Source organism: Emiliania huxleyi (assembly GCF_000372725.1).
Source record: "Emiliania huxleyi CCMP1516 unplaced genomic scaffold EMIHUscaffold_26, whole genome shotgun sequence".
NCBI lineage: Eukaryota > Haptophyta > Isochrysidales > Noelaerhabdaceae > Emiliania > Emiliania huxleyi.
In genome coordinates this window covers 298,991-317,752 of record NW_005200088.1, presented here as the reverse complement: position 1 = coordinate 317,752, position 18,762 = coordinate 298,991, and the positions used below count along the sequence as shown (strand labels likewise).

The window sequence follows — 18,762 nt, the reverse complement described above, 5'->3', positions numbered from 1 at the left end:
TGAGGACTGAGGACTGAATAGTCAAATTAAGACGTAAGAGTCGTGCTCAAACAATGCGCCTCAAATTGAGCAATGAGCGTTGTATGGGTTCCATGCAACTTGCAAGAGCGTTTAAACGTAGTTAGTTCTGACCGGTGTGGCTCAAGCTCGTTCGCTCCCAGATAGCCGCACAAACGGCATGACAACGCGGCACACAGTGAGAGAATGGCAATGCGCCCGAGCTCAAGAAACGGTGCGCGCGTCTGGCGTCTGCGGTCGCAGTCAAGGAAGAAGAGAGAAGTTCACACGCGCGCGCTTCCTGCTCGCTGGCATCCGCCATCATGCGTGTCAGGCGCCCGCCGGAGCGGGCAGAGGGCTTCGATCCGGCGGGCTGCGGACGCGGTGAGCCTACAACGGTTCTACGTGTTGAATGCACCAACAACTCGGGGCGGGAGCACGGCATAACGTGTGCCGTGACTGTGGTTCGGGAGACAGGAATGCGTAGTCCGCTTCTAGGTCGGCGGGCCGCAGCACGCATCTCCCCCATATCTCCCCCATATCTCCCCCATATCTCTCCGCTTCTAGGTCGGCGGGCCGCACTGCGCTGGTAGCGTTCCAGCTCCGCGTCTTCCCTTGTGCGATGTCGAGCGCGAGCTTGTAGATGCTCGGATCTAGCTCGCCTATTCACAGCAGTAGGTGTGAAGAGACGCTGTTCACAGAGCTTGTAGAATCTCGGATCTAGCTCGCGATTCTTGTCGAAGCTCGCGTTCGAGCGCTTGGGCTGCGGGTTGCCGGTGATCGGCTCGCCGCTGTCCGCCCACGCGAAGATGGACGCCTGACGCGCGGCCATCTCGGGCTCATCTCGGGCTCATCTCGGGCCAATCTCGCGGCTCATCTCGGGCTCATCTTGGCTCATCTCGGTCCATCTCGGGCGGAAGTGTCGGGGACGTGTCTGGAGGAGGTGTGTCTCTAGGAGAGGTGTGTGTCAAGGAAGGAGGTGTCACCTCGGTGTAGTAGTCCCGCATCGCGATCTTCATCTTGCCCTTGCCGCCGCTTGCGAAGCGGTTGAGCAGCGAGGAGCCAGCGGCACCCTCTGGCCGCGCGGCGCGCGCGTCGTCCTTCTCCTTGGCTCGGTGGTGGTGGTGGTGGTGGTGGTGGTTGCCCGCCTAATCTCGGCAGATCTCGGCTCATCTCCCGGGCCGCCAGCTCCTCGCCCCGCCAGCTCCTCGCGCCGCCCCGCGGGCGCACTCTGCTTCACTGCACGTCCTCCCACAGCCCCCGCGCTGACTTCATCGCCCCCGCGTCCCCTGTCGCTAGTGTGTCGTGGGGGGCGTGGAGAGGGGGGTGCGATCTTGGAAGGACACAGTGAGGAGGACCACACAACACTGCCTACCGCCACCGCTGCAGCTCGCGCGCCTTCTCCAGCTGCTCGTCCCCGGAGGGCTGCTGCCCCCCGGAGCCACTCACAGCTCGCTGGTGGGCAGCAGCGAGGCCAGCGTGCTCGATCGCGTCGAGACGGTGCCGCTTGTGGTCGCGGATGTAGGTCACACTGTACCCGCTGAGCTTCTTCCAGAGCAGCTCGATCGCCTAGTGGCAGCAGCAGCAGTAGCAGTAGCAGCAGCAGCAGCAGCAGCAGCAGTAGCAGCAGCAGTAGCAGCAGCAGCAGCAGCAGCAGCAGCAGCAGCAGCAGCAGCAGCAGCAGTAGCAGATCACTTGCGTGAGAGGTGCGCTAGGAGTTGCGACCATCTAGTCCTTCGTGCGCGGCGCCTCGTGCGTGAAGCGGAAGTGGGCGATGTCCGGCACCCTGTACTCCTGCGGAGAAGAAGTGCAGCGGAGGGGAGTGAGGAGCTAACTATAGTACTCCAACTCACTAGCGGCGCCGCGTGCTGCGGAGCAGTAGCAGCTGCCGGGTACTTGCTGCTGCTGAACTCGTACTCTGCAACTCCGACTCCGCGAGAGGAGGGGGACCTCGGGCAGTCTCGGGCAATCTCCCGCCATCTCGGGCCATCTCGGGCCCTCTCGGGCCCCCTGGGTCACATCTCGGGCCATCTCGAGGCTCATCTCGGCCGACTCTCGGCCACTCTCGGCCACTCTCGGCGTATCTCGGCGTATCTCGGCGTATCTCGGCGTATCTCGGGCCAGTCTCTCGCCTGGAGCTCGCACTCGTGCTTCTCGTCCGGCGCGGCGTCGTCGATGCACGTGCAGCTGTGCGAGCTCTGGTACTGCACGCGCCTGCTCTCAATGAGCAAGGTCATGACTAGTTCATGCTAACCAGGCTGTCTGCATGACTAGCTCTCTAGTGGCACTGCACACGCGCCTCCCTCGCTGGTCTCTCACCGAGAAGAGCAGGTTCTTCTGGTAGCCTGTGTGTGTGCCAAGGGGGGTGGCAGGGGGGTGGCAGGGGGGGTGGCAGGGGGGGTGGCAGGGGGTGGCGGGGGGGTGCCAGGGGGGTGGCAAGGACGTGCCCAAGATCTGGTCTCCGGCACAGAGAGAGAGCCACTCCAGCCCCACCTCTCTTCTGTGTGTCGCGTGGGCTGCTGGCCCCCACCTACCCCCGGGAGGGGGGGAGAAGCCACGAGGAGAGCAGCTCTCCTCTTTCAGGTGTCTAGCCAGGCCGCGCCCAGGCTGAGCGCGGTGCCGAAGACGCCGCGCCTGGTCGCGCGCGGGGTGTGGAGATGGGTCAGGTCCCCTTGCGAATTAAGATGTGCCTGCTACTGCCACCACTACTACTACTACCACTACCACTACCACTACTACTCCTCCTACTACTGCTACTACTACACCACCACAAGGGTGCCTGGCGCCGCTGGCGATGATGGGGCACGCGACAGGGTACTGCGCGTGGATCGGTCGCACGCTGGCCGGCTGGAGCCGCGGGAACGGGTCGCAGGCCCAGTGGCGCGGCAGCCGCTCGCGGAACTTTGCGGTGAGGAGGAACTTGCGCTCCGAGCGGGCGAGGAGGTCGCCGACGCGGCACGGGAGGGCGAAGAACTCGTCCAGGTCCGGGTACATGAGGAGCGCCTCGTCGGGCAGCGTGCGCAGGTACCCGTTGGCGAGCAGCGCCTTGATCTGGCTCGTGTACCGCGGCGAGCTGCGGAACGGGATGGACTTGCCGCGCAAGTACGCCACCGACGCCTGCTCGCGCGCGGCTACCTCGGCCGCGCCCGTGAGGTGGAGGACGAGGCGCGAGTTGGTGGCAAAGTTGATGCCCAGCGCCGAGTAGTGGGAGACAAAGTGCTCGAGCAGCACGTCCTCGGAGCCGGCGGCGAACGCAAAGAAGTAGGTGCGTGCGGCTGCGCTGCCCGTCAGCCGGCCACCGCCGATCCTCCATTCGTTCGATTTCGACCCGGGCAGGGTGCTGTTCTTACTATTCGGGCAGCGGCCGGCGCCGGTCGCGCTGAATCGCGGGCGGGCGCCACCGGTCGCGCTTGCGTTGAACCTCGGTCCGCCCGCTCGCGATCCGAACGCACTCCTGATCTTGGCCACCGCGGACTGCAGCCGCGAGCTCGCCGCGCAGGGGGCCGCGACCCAGCAGAGCAGCAGCAGCGTCAAAGAGTTCATGTGCCGGGCACACCCACCGCTTGAGAGGCGCCACAAAAAAGAATTAAAAAAGCAACGAAGGCGCTCTCAAAAAAGAATTTAGTCTCGCGCAGCACAGGAGGGGAGGGGAGGGGAGGGGAGGGAGAGCACGTGGTAAATCCCGTGTCGACAGGTGGTGGCGGCGTGCCGTCCTCCCCTCCCCTCCCTTGGGTTGGCTCTTTTCTTTCTTTCTTTCTGCCCACGGGTGGGCGACGGCTAGCGCACCACACCCCTCTTCTTAAAATCCCTGTGTGGTGGCGGCGTGCCGTCCTCCCATCCCTCCCTTGGGTCACCAAGATCTTCTCCGCGTGCGGCGTCATCACCACGCGACGCGCTCGCCACGCCTCAACCGGGCAAAAGGAATCCACACGTGGGCAGCCCAAGCACCCGGCGAGCGCGGCGAATGCGCTTCCCTGGGTCTCGGGCTTCTTCTTCGTCTTCTCCTTCATCGCCGGCGGTGGCTGCGACGCCGCCGCCGGCGCCGCCGCCGACTGCGACGACGACGACGATGGGGCCGGCCTCCAGCTACCGGCGACCTCCTGCTTGGTGTGGAGGTAGCTGCCCCGCCCCGCCTTCCCGTTCTTGCCCCACTGCTGCGCGCCTTGTCCCTTGAACGTGAGGAGCAAGAGAAAGCGCGCAAAACCGCGGAGTCGGAGGGAGCTCGGGCCGTCTCGAAGGGCCGTCCAGCCCACGCCACGAGGCGCTGCTGGCGGGAGCCAAGAAGGACTCGTAAAGGCCTCAGAGTGCCATCTGAAGCGGCGGCACTGGTGGGGCTAGAGGGGCTGACTGAGCGCCGGTGGGGCGGCTGAAGCTTGCCTGGCACGGGTTCTCGCGGCGCGTCCGGCGATGTACCACGCGTCCAGGGCGCTGTTCCCACACCGCTCTGAGCGACAAGGGTGTGCGTGGCGCGGTGGAGGAGCGTGAGATGATCTATAGCGAGCTCCCCTCTCGCACGTCCGGTGAGCGGCAGAACCGGCCATCCCGCACGACGAGGGCGACGCGTGAAGGTGCGCACGCCATAAGGCAGCTGCGGGCCAGCACGTTGCATGGGATGATAGCGGCTGAGGGGGCCTGAGCATCGACGCGCCGCCGACAATGCACCTGAGGCCGCAAACGGCCAGGAGCGCGTCAGTTTCGGAAAAGTGGAACCACGCGATGACGAGCGGGGATGGAGTGGCAGATTTCTGGGAACAGTAGTGGGATGAGGCAGACTCCCAGGATCCCGACGCACGGAGTACGACACCGGCGATCGCTCCACGCCGCGATCGCTCGCAGGTTTGCTGCCACGAGAAAAGAGGCGCGACATCACCTCCCCGCACCTCCGCACGGTTCAGGGGCGGATGCCGGCAGCAAGGCGCTCTCTTCTCCTGCTGCTGAGACACCAGTACTGTATGAATGTATGTTGTGTGCGCGGCGGCGGCGGCGGCGTTCGTCAAGAGTGGAGGCTGGGGCGTGCGGCTGCCGGCTGGAGCTGGAGCGGGCGCAGGGGTGGGGCGTGGGGGGAATTGATTAGGAACAAACAGCACGGGAGAATAGGCGCCACACTGGGGCGCAACGAGGCTCATGCAAGATAACACTGGCGGCGGCGCGGCGTGCACGCGCGCGTACACAGACTCAGAGAGTGTGTGGGGGGGGACACAGTGCACCCACACACACATATCAGAGAGCGGTCAAGACAGCGGCACTGCACGCACCGCACACCGGGGCACAAGGAGCACGGGAAAAGAAAACGGAAACACGCAAACAGGCAGTGCTGGCCTCTCACGTGGGGCTCTCGCGGCAGTACAGGCTGCAAGAGGGACCATCCCGCATCCGAGGGGAAAATCGTGCGGAGCATGATGCGGAGATATCAGCATGCTACAGGTCCGCGCGGGATGAGCGTGGAGCGGCGGCGACTGCTACTGGCCATGGGTCGCGGGGGATGGAACATGGTCCATGTGGATGCGGGCGCCGCAGTCGCAGCCCGGGCGGAAGGGGGCGGCGGCGGCTAGCGCTAGGCGGGCGAGGAACGTGCCTTAGCGGAGCATGCCATCAAAGTTGCTCCAAGTGCCGACTCCGAGGGCACGAAACGCAGACTCGACGGACGAGTCGTCCGGCATGTCGAGCGAGAGCGACACCTCGGGATCGGGGTAGGGGTCGGACGCCCCGACCAAAAATGCAGCGTCCCCCTCGCGGCGTGCGTCCAGCACCGCGCCGGCCCCGCCTCCTCCTCCCGTAGTCGCAGGAGGATTGGCGCGAGGGCCCGGGGGGGTCGCAGGCGGCTCGCGCGAACGAGGCGTCGGCTTCGGGCTAGCGGGGCTCGGCGCTGAGCCGCCGCCGCTCTCCGACTTAGCCACGAGAGGAGGCGAGGACGTCGAGGGATGCGACGCAAGCGGCAGTGGCGAAGCTGCTTGCCGATCCGTCCAGCCCCAAGCGGCGCGGGTGTGGGTGCTGGCGCGTGCGTGTGACGTGCCGCCGCCGCCGCCGCTGCCGAGCTCATCAGGTGCAAGAGCATCTCTCGTGTGCGCCTCGACGCCGTCGAGTGCTGCGTCCGTCAGGCGTGCCTTCTTTGGAGACGGGGTGTCGTGGCTCGCAGGACAGAGAGGCTTGAGTTCTTTCATTAGTCCGGAGCCTCTAGCACTCCTTGCCTCGGCTGTTCTCCGACCTGCACTATTTCGCGAAACCAACAGCACATTTTGGCGCCGTTCACAGCGCCGCGTTTGATCGCACTCGCTAGCGTGCGCGCCTGTGGCTGCTGGGAGCGCTAATCACGTTGAGCCAGCTCTCGCTCAACTATCGCCAAAATTCAACCACAGCAACCAGCATGTCTAATTACACAAGAGAGGCGGGACCAACATCCTCTCTTGATTTGTATGCAAAGAGCGATGGCGCGCGCGAGCACGGGCGAGAGCCAGCGCGCAGCGGTCTACCGGAGCGCGGCGGCGCGCCTCCCATCTCCGGTCAGAGCCCTCCGCCCATCTCGACGCCGAGCGCCTCGAGCTCTGCGCGCGCGGCCGCCTGCGCGCCGGGCGTCTCGAGGAACTTGTCCCAATGGTTCTCGCCGCCCGCCTCGCCCTGCGCCAGGCAGTGCGCCTCGCCAACCTCGCCCGTGAAGAGGACGCCTGATGGAGCAAGAACGCTGCGAGTGCAGGAAAGAGAGGGAACGGCACGGCGCTCGACCGTGCGACGAGGAGCCCCAACTTGGACGGAGCAAGTGCAGGCCGCGCAACTGGTGTACCGTGGCTATCTCTCGGCTCTCTCTCGGCTGTCTCTCGGCTCTCTCTCTCTCTCTCTCGGCTCTCTCTCGCCCAGCTGGACGGAGCAGCGCAGGTCGCGCAGCGCCGCCTTAGCGAGGTTGTGCATGTAGTCGTCCGCGTGTGCGTTCATCACCTCGCGGATGGGCGCCTCAACGCCAAAAAAAGCATGGCATTTGGAAAGGGGAGGGGAGGGGTGTGTCGAGACATGCCGCAGCGCAGAGGGTGTGTGGGCAAGGCGGGAGGGCGGAGGAGGAGGAGGGCTGGGTGGAGGCTCCGGGCGGAGCATGCACAGGGAAGGGGGGCGGGGGAAGGGTGGGGGGGGGTCGGAGCGCCTCGGCGCCCGCGTCCAGGATCGGCTCGACCAGCTCCGGGTTGCGGCCGACCAAGTTGCGGATCGCAAGGCACGCCTGCGGGGGGGGGGGGGGGGGCATGCCCCGGGGTCGTGCCGTGACGTGCCTCGGTCGTGCCGGGGGCGTGTCGTGGGCGTTTCGTGGGCGTGTCGTGGACGTGTCGCGCACACAGCCTCGAAGGCATGCTCTGCAGCTCCCAAGTGTTGCTCCTCATCTGAGGCGCTCCTCTCGGCGGATCTCGGCGTATCTCGGCTGCTCCGAGGCCTTGGACTGCATGCGGGGCAGCGCCAGGTGCTGGCTCAGCGCGCTGACAATGGCTGGAATGCCGCCGCACTCTGCGATGGCGGCGCAGTTCTCGGGCTTGCGCAGCGCCATGTTGCCGAGCGCAGAGACGCCGTCGGTCTGCATCGACCCGACGTGCGCATGCAGCAGCATCGCCTAGCAGGGGGCCATGTCTCCCCACATCTCCCCACATCTCCCCACATCTCCCCACATCTCCCCACATCTCCCCATATCTCCCCACATCTCCCCATGTCTCGCCTAGCAGAGGGGCCAGCAGAGACAAGTCGTGGGCGGGGCCAGCTGGAGTGCAGCAGCATCGGTAGCAAGGAGACGAGGACTCACCGACGAAGTGCTACTCGCAGGGGGGCTACGCCCAAGCAGGGGCGCGAGTGTGGCATCGCCTGCACGATGGCGATGTGGCCGCTCCCCTCGCGGATCGACTCCTTGCACTTGTCGTTGCCGGAGATGTTTGCGAGGAAGAAGCACGCCTGCTTGGCCACCTGCGCGCCCGTCACGCGTGCTTGTGAGCACAGCACCAGAAGGCTCGAGGAGCCGCTAACCAGACCCGCCTGCGCGTCCGTCACGTGGTTCGCGAGCTCGCTGATCGCCAGCTTGAGCGCGTCCATCTTTGCGAGCTGCTGGCAGATCGTGTCGGTCACCTGGTCACGGGGGGAGATATGGGGAGATATGGGGGAGATATGGGGGAGATATGGGGAGATATGGGGAGATATGGGGGAGGTATGGTGAGATATGGTGAGATGTGGGGGAGATATGGGGAGATATGGGGAGAGATGGGGACCGCCAGGTGAGATATGGGGAGAGATGGGGAGAGATCACCGTCAGGCGAGACAGCGTCGCGAGCAGCTCCGAGAGCGGGCCAGCCGACGCCGCCAGCGGCGAGCGCGCCGCCTCGAGCAGCAGCGGCAGCAAGCCCAACTCGACGGCCGCCTTTGCGTGCTCGTGGCCCTTTGAGGTGCGAGCGCGCGCGTCGTCCGCGAGCGTCGAGGCGCGCACCTGCTCAGGTGCGGGGAGATGCGGGGAGGTGCGGGGAGATGTGGGGAGATGCGGGGAGATGCGGGGAGATGTGGGGAGATGTGGGGAGATGCGGGGAGATGTGGGGAGATGTGGGGAGATGTGGGGAGATGTGGGGAGATGTGGGGAGATGCGGGGAGATGTGGGGAGATGCGGGGAGATGTGGGGAGATGTGGGGAGATGCGGGGAGATGTGGGGAGATGCGGGGAGATGTGGGGAGATGCGGGGAGATGTGGGGAGATGTGGGGAGATGTGGGGAGATGTGGGGAGATGTGGGGAGATGCGGGGAGATGCGGGGAGATGCGGGGAGATGCGGGGAGGTGTGGGGAGATGCGGGGAGATGCGGGGAGATGCGGGGAGGTGCGGGGAGATGCGGGGAGGTGCGGGGAGATGCGGGGAGGCGCGCACGACGCCGCACGCCGCGAGGATCGGGCCTTGGTCCGCCCACTCCGTGCGCTTGCCGTGCCTCCGAACCGCCTCCACCGCCAGCTTGAGCACTCCTCCGCTCTTGACTAGCGTCTGGCGGTGCTGCTCATGCACAAGCATCGCCGCGCGCAGCGCCTGGGAGATATGGGGAGATATGGGGAGATATGGGGAGATATGCACAAGCCGAGCGGAGCCGAGAGGAGCCGAGAGGAGCCGAGAGGAGCCGAGAGGAGCCGAGAGGAGAGGAGCCGAGAGGAGCCGAGAGGAGCAGCGCCTGGAAGCACGCCCGCAGCGGCGGGCCATTCTCGGCGTGCACGCGAGAGACGAGGACGAGGGCGGCGCAGCCGCGCACGCCCAAGCGCTCCCTGTTCTCCGCGTCCATCAGCAGCACAGTCAGCGCCTCGAGGACCTCGACCAGCGCCGCCGTCCCCGCTCCTGGCTCCGCATGTACCTTGGGGGACGTGTGAGGGAGACGTGTGAGAGAGAGGGAGAGGGAGAGAGAGGTAGGGAGGTAGGGAGGATAGGAGAGAGGGCGAGAGGGCGAGAGGGAGAGAGGGAGAGGGAGAGGGAGAGAGGGAGAGGGAGGGGGGGGGAGAGGGAGGGAGGGAGAGAGGGAGGGAGGGGGAGGGGGAGAGGCAGAGGCAGAGGCAGAGGGAAGGGGGTGCTTACCAGCGCCAGCGATCCAGACACGAGCGAGTCGACCGCCGACGTGGCGCCGGCCAGCGTAGTCGCCTCGGCGGGCCCTCGCTGCACCTCGCGCTTCAGCGCCGCAGCCGCGTCGCCGAGGGCGGTTGCCGCGCAGCCGCGCGCGGCGAGGAAGGTCAGCCGCATCACGCCGCCGCCGTACAGGAGCTCCTCACTCTCCTCATCCTCGAGGCCCTCGACACACGCGGCAAGGGCACGGGCGAGCCGGACGGCTGCGGGGTCGTCCTCCGCGGACGCGCCGGGCACGCGCCGCACGATGTTGGACAGGTTGATGCCCTGCGAAGTGAACTGCTCGACCGCGTCCTCCAGCGCCTCGTCGGGCGCCATGTCGAGGTCCTCGATGTTCTCCTTGACGGCCTCGTCGAACGTCTCCTGTGAGATGCGCGCGTAAAGCGTCGAGTTGACCTTCTCGTCCTTGGCGCCGCCGGCGACGAAGCCGGGGCGGAGGCCTCCCATGCTAGGCGAGCAACGGCCACACAAAAGGTCGGGGGCGTTTCCAGGTACAAGTCCGCCGACTTAATGATTTTTTTTTGTATATATGATATTCAACCGGCTACAGGGAAACGCAGGGGCGCCCCCCCCCGACCGAGCTGCGAAACAACGGCGTCCACACCGGCCGCCGCTCGAGAAGCCCCAAAATTTTCTTCGGCGCTGCGCGCCGTTGCAGTCGTAGATGTAGTCGAGTGTAGGTACACGTATGTTGCAGCCCAGCTATCGTGCCGCAAAAAGGTCCATGTGGCTAGAAAAAATGCTGCCGGTCGCCTCGAAAGCGCCCGCCGGTGTGTGTCCAAAGATGTAGCGCTACAAGTTTGGGGACGCATCCGACACACGGGCAGGTTTTCGCGCTTCTATGCTGGCCAACGGTGATGACGCCGTCGCGTCACCGACGGCTCGTGCTTGCGTATGATAGCAACCCCTCGTCCGACGGCAGCGTCCTCGTGTCCGCCACTCCGCCCGCGCGGCATCATTACTGTCCGCCTACACCACTGCGGCCGCGGCCGCACCCGCGGTGGCAAGGGTTTACACGCGCCCCGGCGCAGGTGCAGCAGCAGCCAGAGCACGTCTTGGCGTATACGAATGAATATCTCCCGATGCGTTCCGGGCCGCGAGCGGCCGAGGGGGCGCATTGTACCCACTCGCACGCCGGCACGAGCGCGGCGCCGCAGTGGGGCAAACGGGGCATCTGGGGCTAGCTCATCTATGAGCATCACCTCTGCCGCTTCTCGCCATCCCCGAGGAGCAGCGCGCCCGAAGCAGGTGAGTCACGGCCGCTGTCCAGCGAGCGCGGCGGCGGGCCTGAGGGAACCTCAAGGAGTAAATAGAAGTTCGAGATTCGAATCCTATTTGACAAATGGGGTGAGCTGGAAGTGACGGGAGTACACGGAGCGTAGCGGAGTGGGCCCCGAGTTTGAAAAGGGCGACGGACGCTTGCGTCCTAGCCTCCAACAACGCCTCCCCGGCGCAGAGGGGCCCCCGGAGGGATGCACAACCGCTCCACGCCACGCCGCTTGCGGCGGTCCTCTTCCCAGCTCCGCTGAGGGCCCGTGCGTTATTTTATTTTGTCACGGTGTTTGGCGCGAAGTCTTCCAATCGACTGGTTTTTACAACGATGGAGTGCCCCATCTGCCTGGAGGTGCAGGACGGGCCGCAGCACCAGTGCCGGGAGGGCCACGTCTACTGCGCCTCCTGCGACTCCAACCTGCGCGCCCCGCGCCGCTGCCCCGAGTGCCGCATGGCTCTCGGACCACTGAACCAGGCGATTCGATGCCGAAGCCACGAGGAGCGGATCGCGGCGCTGCCGGCGGCATGTTCGCACTGCGGGCTGGCGACGACGCGCGGCGAAGTCGCCGCACACGAGCAAGACTGCCCGCAGCGGCCGCGAGCGTGTGCCGCGGCGGAGGCTGGTTGCGCGTGGTCAGGGCTGCTGGCAGACAAGGCGGCGCACGAGGCGACGTGCCCCTTCGCCGTGTGCCAGCGCATGATGGCGCCGCTGGTGGCGGAGATGCGGGCCGAGAACTCACAGCTGCGGGCGGAGAATGAGCGGCTGCGGTCGCGCGTGGCGGCGCTCGAGGCTGGCGAGGCTGGCGAGGAGGGAGGGCGGCGGGTGCGGCAGCGCGTTGGCGCCGCGCCGCATGACGCGCCGCCGAGCAATGCGGCGGTGCGGGCGATGGACGTGGCGGCGGCGACGGCGGCGCTGCGCGTGCACGTGTCGGACAGCCGCGTCGCTGCTGCGGCATGCAAGCGCTTGGAGGAACTGTGCATGGAGGATCAGAACGAGCAAGTTGCGGCGGACGCGGGCGCGATCGAGGCAATCGTGGCGGCGCTGCAGGCTCACCCGCAGGAGGCGGAGGTGCAGGCGGAAGGCTGCGCGGCGCTGACCAACGTGTGCTTCGTCAACGACGCCGCAGGGCGCGCACGCAAGCAGCGCGCAGCAGACGCGGGCGCGATCGAGGCGGTCGTGGCAGCGCTGCAGGCTCACCCACAGGTGGCGGGCGTGCAACAGCGTGGCTGCGCGGCGCTGACCAACGTGTGCTCCGGCGACGACGCCGCAGGGCGCGCACGCAAGCAGCGCGCAGTAGCCGCGGGCGCGATCGAGGCGGTCCTGGCAGCGCTGCAGGCTCACCCACAGGTGGCGGGCTTGCAACAGCGTGGCTGCGCGGCGCTGGGCAACGTGTGCTCCGGCGACGACGCCGCAGGGCCGGCACGCATACAGCGCGCAGCCGACGCGGGCGCGATCGAGGCGGTGGTGGCGGCGCTGCAGGCTCACCCGCAGGTGGAGGGGGTGCAACAGCATATCTGTGCGGCGCTGGTCAACGTGTGCTCCGGCACCGACGCCGCGGGGCGCGCACGCAGCCAGCGCGCAGCAGACGCGGGCGCGATCGAGGCGGTCGTGGCAGCGCTGCAGGCTCACCCACAGGTGGCGGGCGTGCAACAGCATGGCTGCATGGCGCTGGGCAACGTGTGCTACGGCGACGACGCCGTAGGGCTCGCACGCAAGCAGCGCGCAGCCGACGCGGGTGCGATTGAGGCAGTAGTGGCGGCGCTGCAGGCTCTCCCGGAAGTGGAGGAAGTGCAGGAAATGGGTTGCTGGGCGCTGCGCATGGTGTGCTTCGGCACCGACGCCTCGGCGCGGGCGCGGAGGCAGCGTGCTGTGACTGCACGCGCGCCCGAGGCGGCGACAGCGGCGCTGCAGGCGCACCCAGAGAACGCAGCTGTCCAGGAGGAAGGACAGCAGCTGCGCGACTTGCTTGTCTGATGCATCGAAGGGCTTGGCACGCGCCGTTTCTCTCAATTGGAGGCTTACGCTGCAATGCAATCGCCTGGATTGCCGTAGATTGAGGGAGCGCGAGAGGGGATTGCGCGCGCCGCTCTGTATACTGAGGTGCTTACAACCCTTGGCGTCGGCTCTAGGGAGCGTACAAGTCGAGGGCTCCGAATAGTCCACACACCCTGTTTGTATATTGTATACAATATTTCGTAACTCTTCGTAGTACGTCTCGTGGAAGTCGCGAACAAGAGATACACTCAGACGCTTTCGGGTACAGAACATGCCACTCCCGTCTCTCGACATAACGGGCGGGACGCGTCTCAGAAGCCGCCCTCTGAAGGCGCTCCAAACGTGAGGTCCTCCCATCCCTCCCTGGTTCTTTCTGTTTTCTTTCTTTCTGCCAGTGCGCGCCAGTCTTCCTGTGCCCAGTGTCGTCCAAAGTAACACAGCTCACAGACGCAATCCCGCGCCGAGCTAATTATTAATAAATGGGGCTTCTCCTGCGGAGTCGTGCGTGCGCAGGGCTCTTCTTTGCTTTCTTCTACTCCCTACTATCATCTCGTGCCCGTCCTACCAGAGAAAGGAATATCCTCGCTCGCACAACACTGTGTGGGAGACATCTGCGATCTGGGAGACCGACGGAGATTTTTTTAGCAATACAAACAAATCTCTAAACCACGTTTCATTTTTTGTCGATCTAGCGAGCTAAAGAAAAATTCTTTTCACGTCGGCCGCACGGCGACGCATGTACCACATGCCCAGCAGCAGACAGCAGGCGAGCGGGATGCCAACGCCGAGGCTCAGCCCCAAGATGAGCGGTAAATCATTGTTGTCGTCATCGTCGTCGTCATCGGCCGGCTCGAGATCGCCCGGCCCAACGCCATCCGCAGGGCCGGGGACGGAGTCGGCGACGTTGAGCGCCGAGACACCCAGACTACCCGCACGCCAACGGCCGTCGCAGCATCCACGCTCCTCGTGTGCGGCTCGAGCCTCCGCGCGACGCTCGCCGCCTCCGCGCCGCTCCCGGCCAGCACTGTGGCGACGACGCGCCTCGGACCGCCCGATCCGCTCTCCGAAAGCCCGATCCGCTCTCCGAAAGCCGCCGGACCCTGCGGGTTGAGGGCGGGTCCACGGCGACGCGGACCCGCGCCTCCTTTACGCCGGCGGCGGTGGCAAATTGCCGAGTGAAGCGGCGCTGCAGGCTGGTGGACCAGGACGCGACGACGAGGTTCAGCGTCACCGCATGCGTGGAGGGTGGGGGCGACAGAGGCGGCCGACTAGGGGGTTGTACACGCTCTGAGGCCTCAGACCCCCCTCTGAGGAGGGGACCCTTGGCGGCACAGAGGGTTTGACTCTGACTCTGTGCCGCCTCTGTGGCCTCTCTTGGCTGATTTTGGCCTCAGAGGGTCCCCGGCCGAGGGTCTGTCTTGGCGCGGCACAGAGGGCGTTGACCTCATGTCAGAGGGTAGCCCCCTCTCGGCAGACAGAGGCGAGAGCCCCGGGCGGAGGCCGGAGCGCCTAGCCCTCCACGAACGGCGCTGACCAGGGAGGGCGGGGAGGGGGCGGAAGCAGCGAGCATGACTAAGGCGCTACTCTACGCTTCGAGCGCCTGGCACCACACACGCTTGCTGCTGCTGCAGGCTCGCCCACAGCGCCCGCGCCGACCCCTGCGCGACAGCTTCGCGCGGCCAGCGGCGCCGCCGACCCGTCAACTTGAGTGAGGATGTGCTTGGAGCGGCCGCCCGAGGAGGAGGTAGTGATCTCCACATCCGTCCCCACGTCGTCGAGATGCTGTAGTTGCCCGTGGTGAAGGGCTCGCGGGAGTCCGCTGCTCCGTGGTGCTCCTGCTTCATCGCCTGGAGAAGCGGCACCTCCGGCCGCTTGCCGATGATGGCGGCGAGCCCTCCGAAGAGCGCCGACACCTCGCCGAAGCGCAGCGCGGGCACGACCAGGTCCACGCTCGCCTCGGCAGAGCGCACGAGCGTCACTCCGAGCTCCGAGCTCGGCCCGGGCGGCAGCGCGTGGAGCCGCGTCGCCGAAGCAGAGAGCAGCAGCGTGTCCGGCGAGACGCAGGTCACCTCGATGCAGAGCTCCGCCGATGGGCCGTCGCCCTCACCCTCCCCGTCGCTCGTGCCCTCAGCCTCGCCCTCGCCGGCGGTGACGTTCACCAGCGCCGGCTCGAGCTCGAGCAGCGCGCACAGCCGCTCCTTGAGCGAGGTGAGGGAGAGGGAGCCCAGCTCGCCGGCGACGTCGAGCCGCGCACGCAGCGTCGGCTGCGCCTCCTCGGCGGTGGCGATGAACTTGCCAGAGAGCGGAGGTGCGGACTCGACCCTCGCCACCGACGCCCGGCTCAGCGCCGCGGGCGAGCTCTCGTGCAGCGCTCGCAGCGCGGGAGCGAGCGCGTGAGCCATCACCTGGCCGAGTCCTTCTTCGTGCAGGTAGGCGGCGAGTCGCTCCTCGCACTGTGCATGCTCGCCCAGGTGCATCGCGAAGGCCTTCTCAAGCGAGCTGCTCCACACGGCGTCGCACCCTTTTGCTGCCCGCTGCAGCCGACGTCGCAGCATGTGGCTGAGGATGCCTTTGATGTTGACCTCGCGGCCGTCGATCAGCTGCTCGATGCACCAGCTCTCCGCCTCGTCGGGCACCTCTGACGGGCTCGTCGCATCACCTGATGCCTCGCAGGCGGCCAGAGCCTTGGAGCTTAGCCACGCCTCCGCTCTGGCGAGGTCCTCCTCCGTCAGCTTGGCATTGTGTGCCAGCGCGTGAGCCAAGTCGAGCCTCAGACCTTGGATGGTCGCGTGGTGCTCCACCGACTCGTTGTCTTGCGCAAGCAGCTGCACCTTCAGGTGCTGTGCCCTCGCCTGTGCTCGCGCTTCTTCATCTTCGACACGCTTCATGGACGCCGCCGCATCCTGCTCCGCATTGCTAGCAGCAGCCTCGGCCGCTGCCAGCGACTTCATCGGGAACACGCGGCGGATGCAGGGAAGCAAGTGCTTTGCGAGAAAGGAAGGGCGCGCACGCGTCACTGCATCAGGCGACATTTCCTCCTCCGTACTGCCGTGCGACACGCTCGCCAGCAGCTCGACGACCACCACGCCGCCCTCGATCCGCTTGGCCGGCGCGCCGCCCGCCCCCTCCTGCACCTCGAGCCCGAGCAGCGGCGCGAAGCACACCTCCTTCTCGAACGGGTACTGGCTGCACCACGAGATGTCGGCGCCGCGGCTCCCCATCGTCTGCTGGATCTCGTACACCACGCCCGTCGACGAGCCGCTCGCCGCGTACGCCAGCGCGACGCTGCGGTCCGTCGTCGCCGACAGGAAGCCGAACTCGACGCCTCCGCGGACGCCGAACTCGTCGCGGGTGAGGAACTCGTCCGGCAGGCGCAGCCCCGCCACGCCGCGGTACACCTTCTCCGCGCGCGAGATCTTGCTCAGCTTGGAGAGCGCGTCGCCCAGCGCGTAGATGGTCGCCGGGTAGGTGTTGCCCAGGCAGAGCTTTTGGAACTTGCCCGTCAGGAAGGCGGAGCCGGGCGGCACGCCGCGCAGCACGGCGCAGTACTTCTCGAACATGGGGCCGGTGTAGAGGCGGAGGGCGATGAACTCGTCGTCCCGGATCGGAGGCACGCCCACCGCCGCCAGGTGCGTGTCCACCTCCGCCCGCGCCTCTGCAAACTCCTCCATCGGGCGCGGCACGCGGCAGTGGGAGCGGCGCGTCGGGTCGTCGCGCAGCGCGGGCTCGTGAGGCCACCACGAGTCCTGCTCGTCGGGCCCCGCTCCCGGCGGTGCGGCCTCGCCGAGCAGGAGGGGCCGTGCCGACTCCATCAGCCTCGGCCCTTCCTGTGGCGCGACGACAAAGGTGTGCTCGATCGCGGACGTTGTCGAGATGCTGTAGTTGCCCGTGGTGAAGGGCTCGCGGGAGTCCGCTGCTCCGTGGTGCTCCTGCTTCATCGCCTGGAGAAGCGGCACCTCCGGCCGCTTGCCGATGATGGCGGCGAGCCCTCCGAAGAGCGCCGACACCTCGCCGAAGCGCAGCGCGGGCACGACCAGGTCCACGCTCGCCTCGGCAGAGCGCACGAGCGTCACTCCGAGCTCCGAGCTCAGCCCGGGCGGCAGCGCGTGGAGCCGCGTCGCCGAAGCAGAGAGCAGCAGCGTGTCCGGCGAGACGCAGGTCACCTCGATGCAGAGCTCCGCCGATGGGCCGTCGCCCTCACCCTCCCCGTCGCTCGTGCCCTCAGCCTCGCCCTCGCCGGCGGTGACGTTCACCAGCGCCGGCTCGAGCTCGAGCAGCGCGCACAGCCGCTCCTTGAGCGAGGTGAGGGAGAGGGAGCCCAGCTCGCCGGCGACGTCGAGCCGCGCACGCAGCGTCGGCTGCGCCTCCTCGGCGGTGGCGATGAACTTGCCAGAGAGCGGAGGTGCGGACTGGACCCTCGCCACCGACGCCCGGCTCAGCGCCGCGGGCGAGCTCTCGTGCAGCGCTCGCAGCGCGGGAGCGAGCGCGTGAGCCAGCGTCTCGCTGAAGTCGCGGGTGCCCAAGAGTGCCGCGAGTCGCTCCTCGCACTGTGCGTCCTCGCCCAGCTGCTCCGCGAAGGCCTTCTCAAGCAAGCCTTCCGGCGCCTCGGCCACACAAACAGAGCGGCGGCCGCCAACGACCACCGCGCCACTCGCTTTCGCCGCTTCTTGCAACGGCGAGCGCAGCGCCTTGGCGAGGAGAGCAGAGATGCTCACCTCGGGGGCCTCGAGCATCTCGTCGAGCGACCAAGCCTCGACCGCAGCGAGCGGCGAGTCCATCACAGCGCTCGACGCTTCGCACACAGCCGTTGCGGTGCTGTCGATCCAAGCAGCAGAACGAGACTCTTGACTGATCGGAGTGGATGCACTCGCTGCCGCAACCTGCTCGCGAAGACGACTAATGGTCCGCTCGAGCTTGGCGTTTCCCTCCTTGCGCTTGCGTAGCTCCTTTCTCAGTACCGCCGCTCTGGCGGCGCCCCTGGCTGCCTTGGCGGCGGCCGCCGCCGCGGCGGCGGCGGCGATGGCGCCCGCCACTAGGGCCGCGGCCTCGGCCGCTTTGATTGCTCCGATCGACGCCGAGACCGCCGCGGCTGCGGTGGCAGCGGTAGCTGTTGCTGCTGTGGTCGCGACGGTGACGCTCGCGGCGACGGCCGCTTCCACAAGGGGTTCGGCTTCCTCTGGAGGAGACAGAGGTGGAGATGGAGGCGGAGGCGGAGGGGCAGCGGTCGCAACCTCAACCTTGAACTGGGCTGGGCTGCCGATGCCACAGCCCTCGGGCTCGGAGTCCACCTGAACCAGCAGCGTGCCGCCCCGGTGAGCCTGGGTCACGTCGATGTCCTCGCCGCAGGCGCACCAGTCGTTGCAGCAAGCTGTGCCGCCGCACTGCCCGGCGAAGACGAGTGTCGTGGCAAGACGCCGACGCCTGGCGCCGGTGGGGCTGACGCTGTAGACGCTGTAGGCGAACGTGCTGCTGGCCTTGTACGCCAAGGAGAAGTCTGACGAAGCTTCGCCCGACGTGTCGCTCTGCTCGATGGTGAAGTTTGAGCTTGAAGAGACCACAGTGACTACCCCGGGCGCAGGCGGCGGCGCGGGGGGCGCGGAAGGGGGTGGGGTGGGCGGCGGAGAGGGCGGCGGCGGCGACGGCGGTGGCGACGGCGGCGGCGGTGATGGAGGTGGCGGCGACGGCGGTGGCGGTGAGGGTGGCGGCGGCGAGGGTGGCGGCGGCGAGGGTGGCGGCGAGGGTGGCGGCGGCGATGGAGGCGGCGGCGAGGGCGGAGGCGGTGAGGGCGGCGGCGGGCTGGGTGGCGGGGGTGAGGGTGGCGGAGGCGAGGGCGGCGGCGGCGAGGGCGGCGGTGGCGATGGCGGCGGCGGGCTGGGCGGTGGCGGCGAGGGCGGTG

The 18,762-nt window shown here is 67.2% G+C and overlaps 5 protein-coding genes across 5 annotated transcripts in view; 1 reads left to right on the top strand and 4 right to left on the bottom strand.

Moving 5' to 3' along the window:
• Positions 1–129: 129 nt before the first annotated feature.
• On the bottom strand, positions 130–3,563 carry EMIHUDRAFT_435269 (hypothetical protein). The gene is made up of 8 exons (XM_005777496.1): positions 2,777–3,563; positions 2,600–2,631; positions 2,297–2,342; positions 2,130–2,211; positions 1,396–1,791; positions 984–1,145; positions 727–814; positions 130–659 (listed from the first exon to the last, which is right to left on the bottom strand). The coding sequence occupies exons 1-5, from the start codon at positions 3,538–3,540 to the stop codon at positions 1,726–1,728; spliced, it is 990 nt and encodes a 329-aa protein (XP_005777553.1). The 5' UTR covers positions 3,541–3,563; the 3' UTR covers positions 130–659; positions 727–814; positions 984–1,145; positions 1,396–1,725.
• A 1,483-nt stretch (positions 3,564–5,046) lies between these two features.
• EMIHUDRAFT_435267 (hypothetical protein) lies at positions 5,047–6,175 on the bottom strand. The gene has a single exon (XM_005777495.1). The coding sequence runs from the start codon at positions 6,156–6,158 to the stop codon at positions 5,574–5,576; it is 585 nt and encodes a 194-aa protein (XP_005777552.1). The 5' UTR covers positions 6,159–6,175; the 3' UTR covers positions 5,047–5,573.
• A 137-nt stretch (positions 6,176–6,312) lies between these two features.
• Positions 6,313–10,066, bottom strand: EMIHUDRAFT_450446 (hypothetical protein). Its single transcript, XM_005777494.1, has 9 exons — positions 9,554–10,066; positions 9,159–9,335; positions 8,867–9,019; positions 8,264–8,392; positions 7,834–8,085; positions 7,457–7,582; positions 7,127–7,201; positions 6,846–6,942; positions 6,313–6,659 (listed from the first exon to the last, which is right to left on the bottom strand). The coding sequence occupies exons 1-9, from the start codon at positions 10,043–10,045 to the stop codon at positions 6,499–6,501; spliced, it is 1,662 nt and encodes a 553-aa protein (XP_005777551.1). The 5' UTR covers positions 10,046–10,066; the 3' UTR covers positions 6,313–6,498.
• Positions 10,067–11,198: 1,132 nt separating this feature from the next.
• EMIHUDRAFT_100851 (hypothetical protein) lies at positions 11,199–12,845 on the top strand (the record flags this gene model as incomplete). The annotated part of the gene is made up of 1 exon (XM_005777493.1): positions 11,199–12,845. One exon carries the CDS (start codon positions 11,199–11,201, stop codon positions 12,843–12,845), a length of 1,647 nt encoding a protein of 548 aa, XP_005777550.1.
• An 812-nt stretch (positions 12,846–13,657) lies between these two features.
• Positions 13,658–18,762, bottom strand: part of EMIHUDRAFT_100850 (hypothetical protein) — a gene marked incomplete at both ends in the record, with an annotated part of 6,217 nt that continues 1,112 nt past the window's right edge. Inside the window, 3 exons of the mRNA XM_005777492.1 lie at positions 13,658–13,966; positions 14,002–14,134; positions 14,637–18,429. Coding sequence (XP_005777549.1) covers positions 13,658–13,966; positions 14,002–14,134; positions 14,637–18,429 — 4,235 coding nt within the window. The remainder of the gene's footprint in view (positions 13,967–14,001; positions 14,135–14,636; positions 18,430–18,762) is intronic.

Bases quoted from the DNA above. Each gene is read 5' to 3' on its own strand.
- EMIHUDRAFT_435269 (XM_005777496.1), bottom strand. From the start codon at position 3,540: ATGAACTCTTTGACGCTGCTGCTGCTCTGCTGGGTCGCGGCCCCCTGC. The intron at 2,212-2,296 runs GCGCGTGTGCAG...CATTGAGAGCAG, and splicing joins GTGAGAGACCAGCGAGGGAG to GCGCGTGCAGTACCAGAGCT. The intron at 1,792-2,129 runs GCGAGAGACTGG...TCTTCTCCGCAG, and splicing joins AGCACGAGTGCGAGCTCCAG to GAGTACAGGGTGCCGGACAT.
- EMIHUDRAFT_435267 (XM_005777495.1), bottom strand. From the start codon at position 6,158: ATGAAAGAACTCAAGCCTCTCTGTCCTGCGAGCCACGACACCCCGTCT.
- EMIHUDRAFT_450446 (XM_005777494.1), bottom strand. From the start codon at position 10,045: ATGGGAGGCCTCCGCCCCGGCTTCGTCGCCGGCGGCGCCAAGGACGAG. The intron at 9,020-9,158 runs GCGCTGCTCCTC...CATATCTCCCAG, and splicing joins CGCTGCGGGCGTGCTTCCAG to GCGCTGCGCGCGGCGATGCT. The intron at 8,086-8,263 runs GTGATCTCTCCC...CCCCGTGACCAG, and splicing joins CGACGCTGTCTCGCCTGACG to GTGACCGACACGATCTGCCA.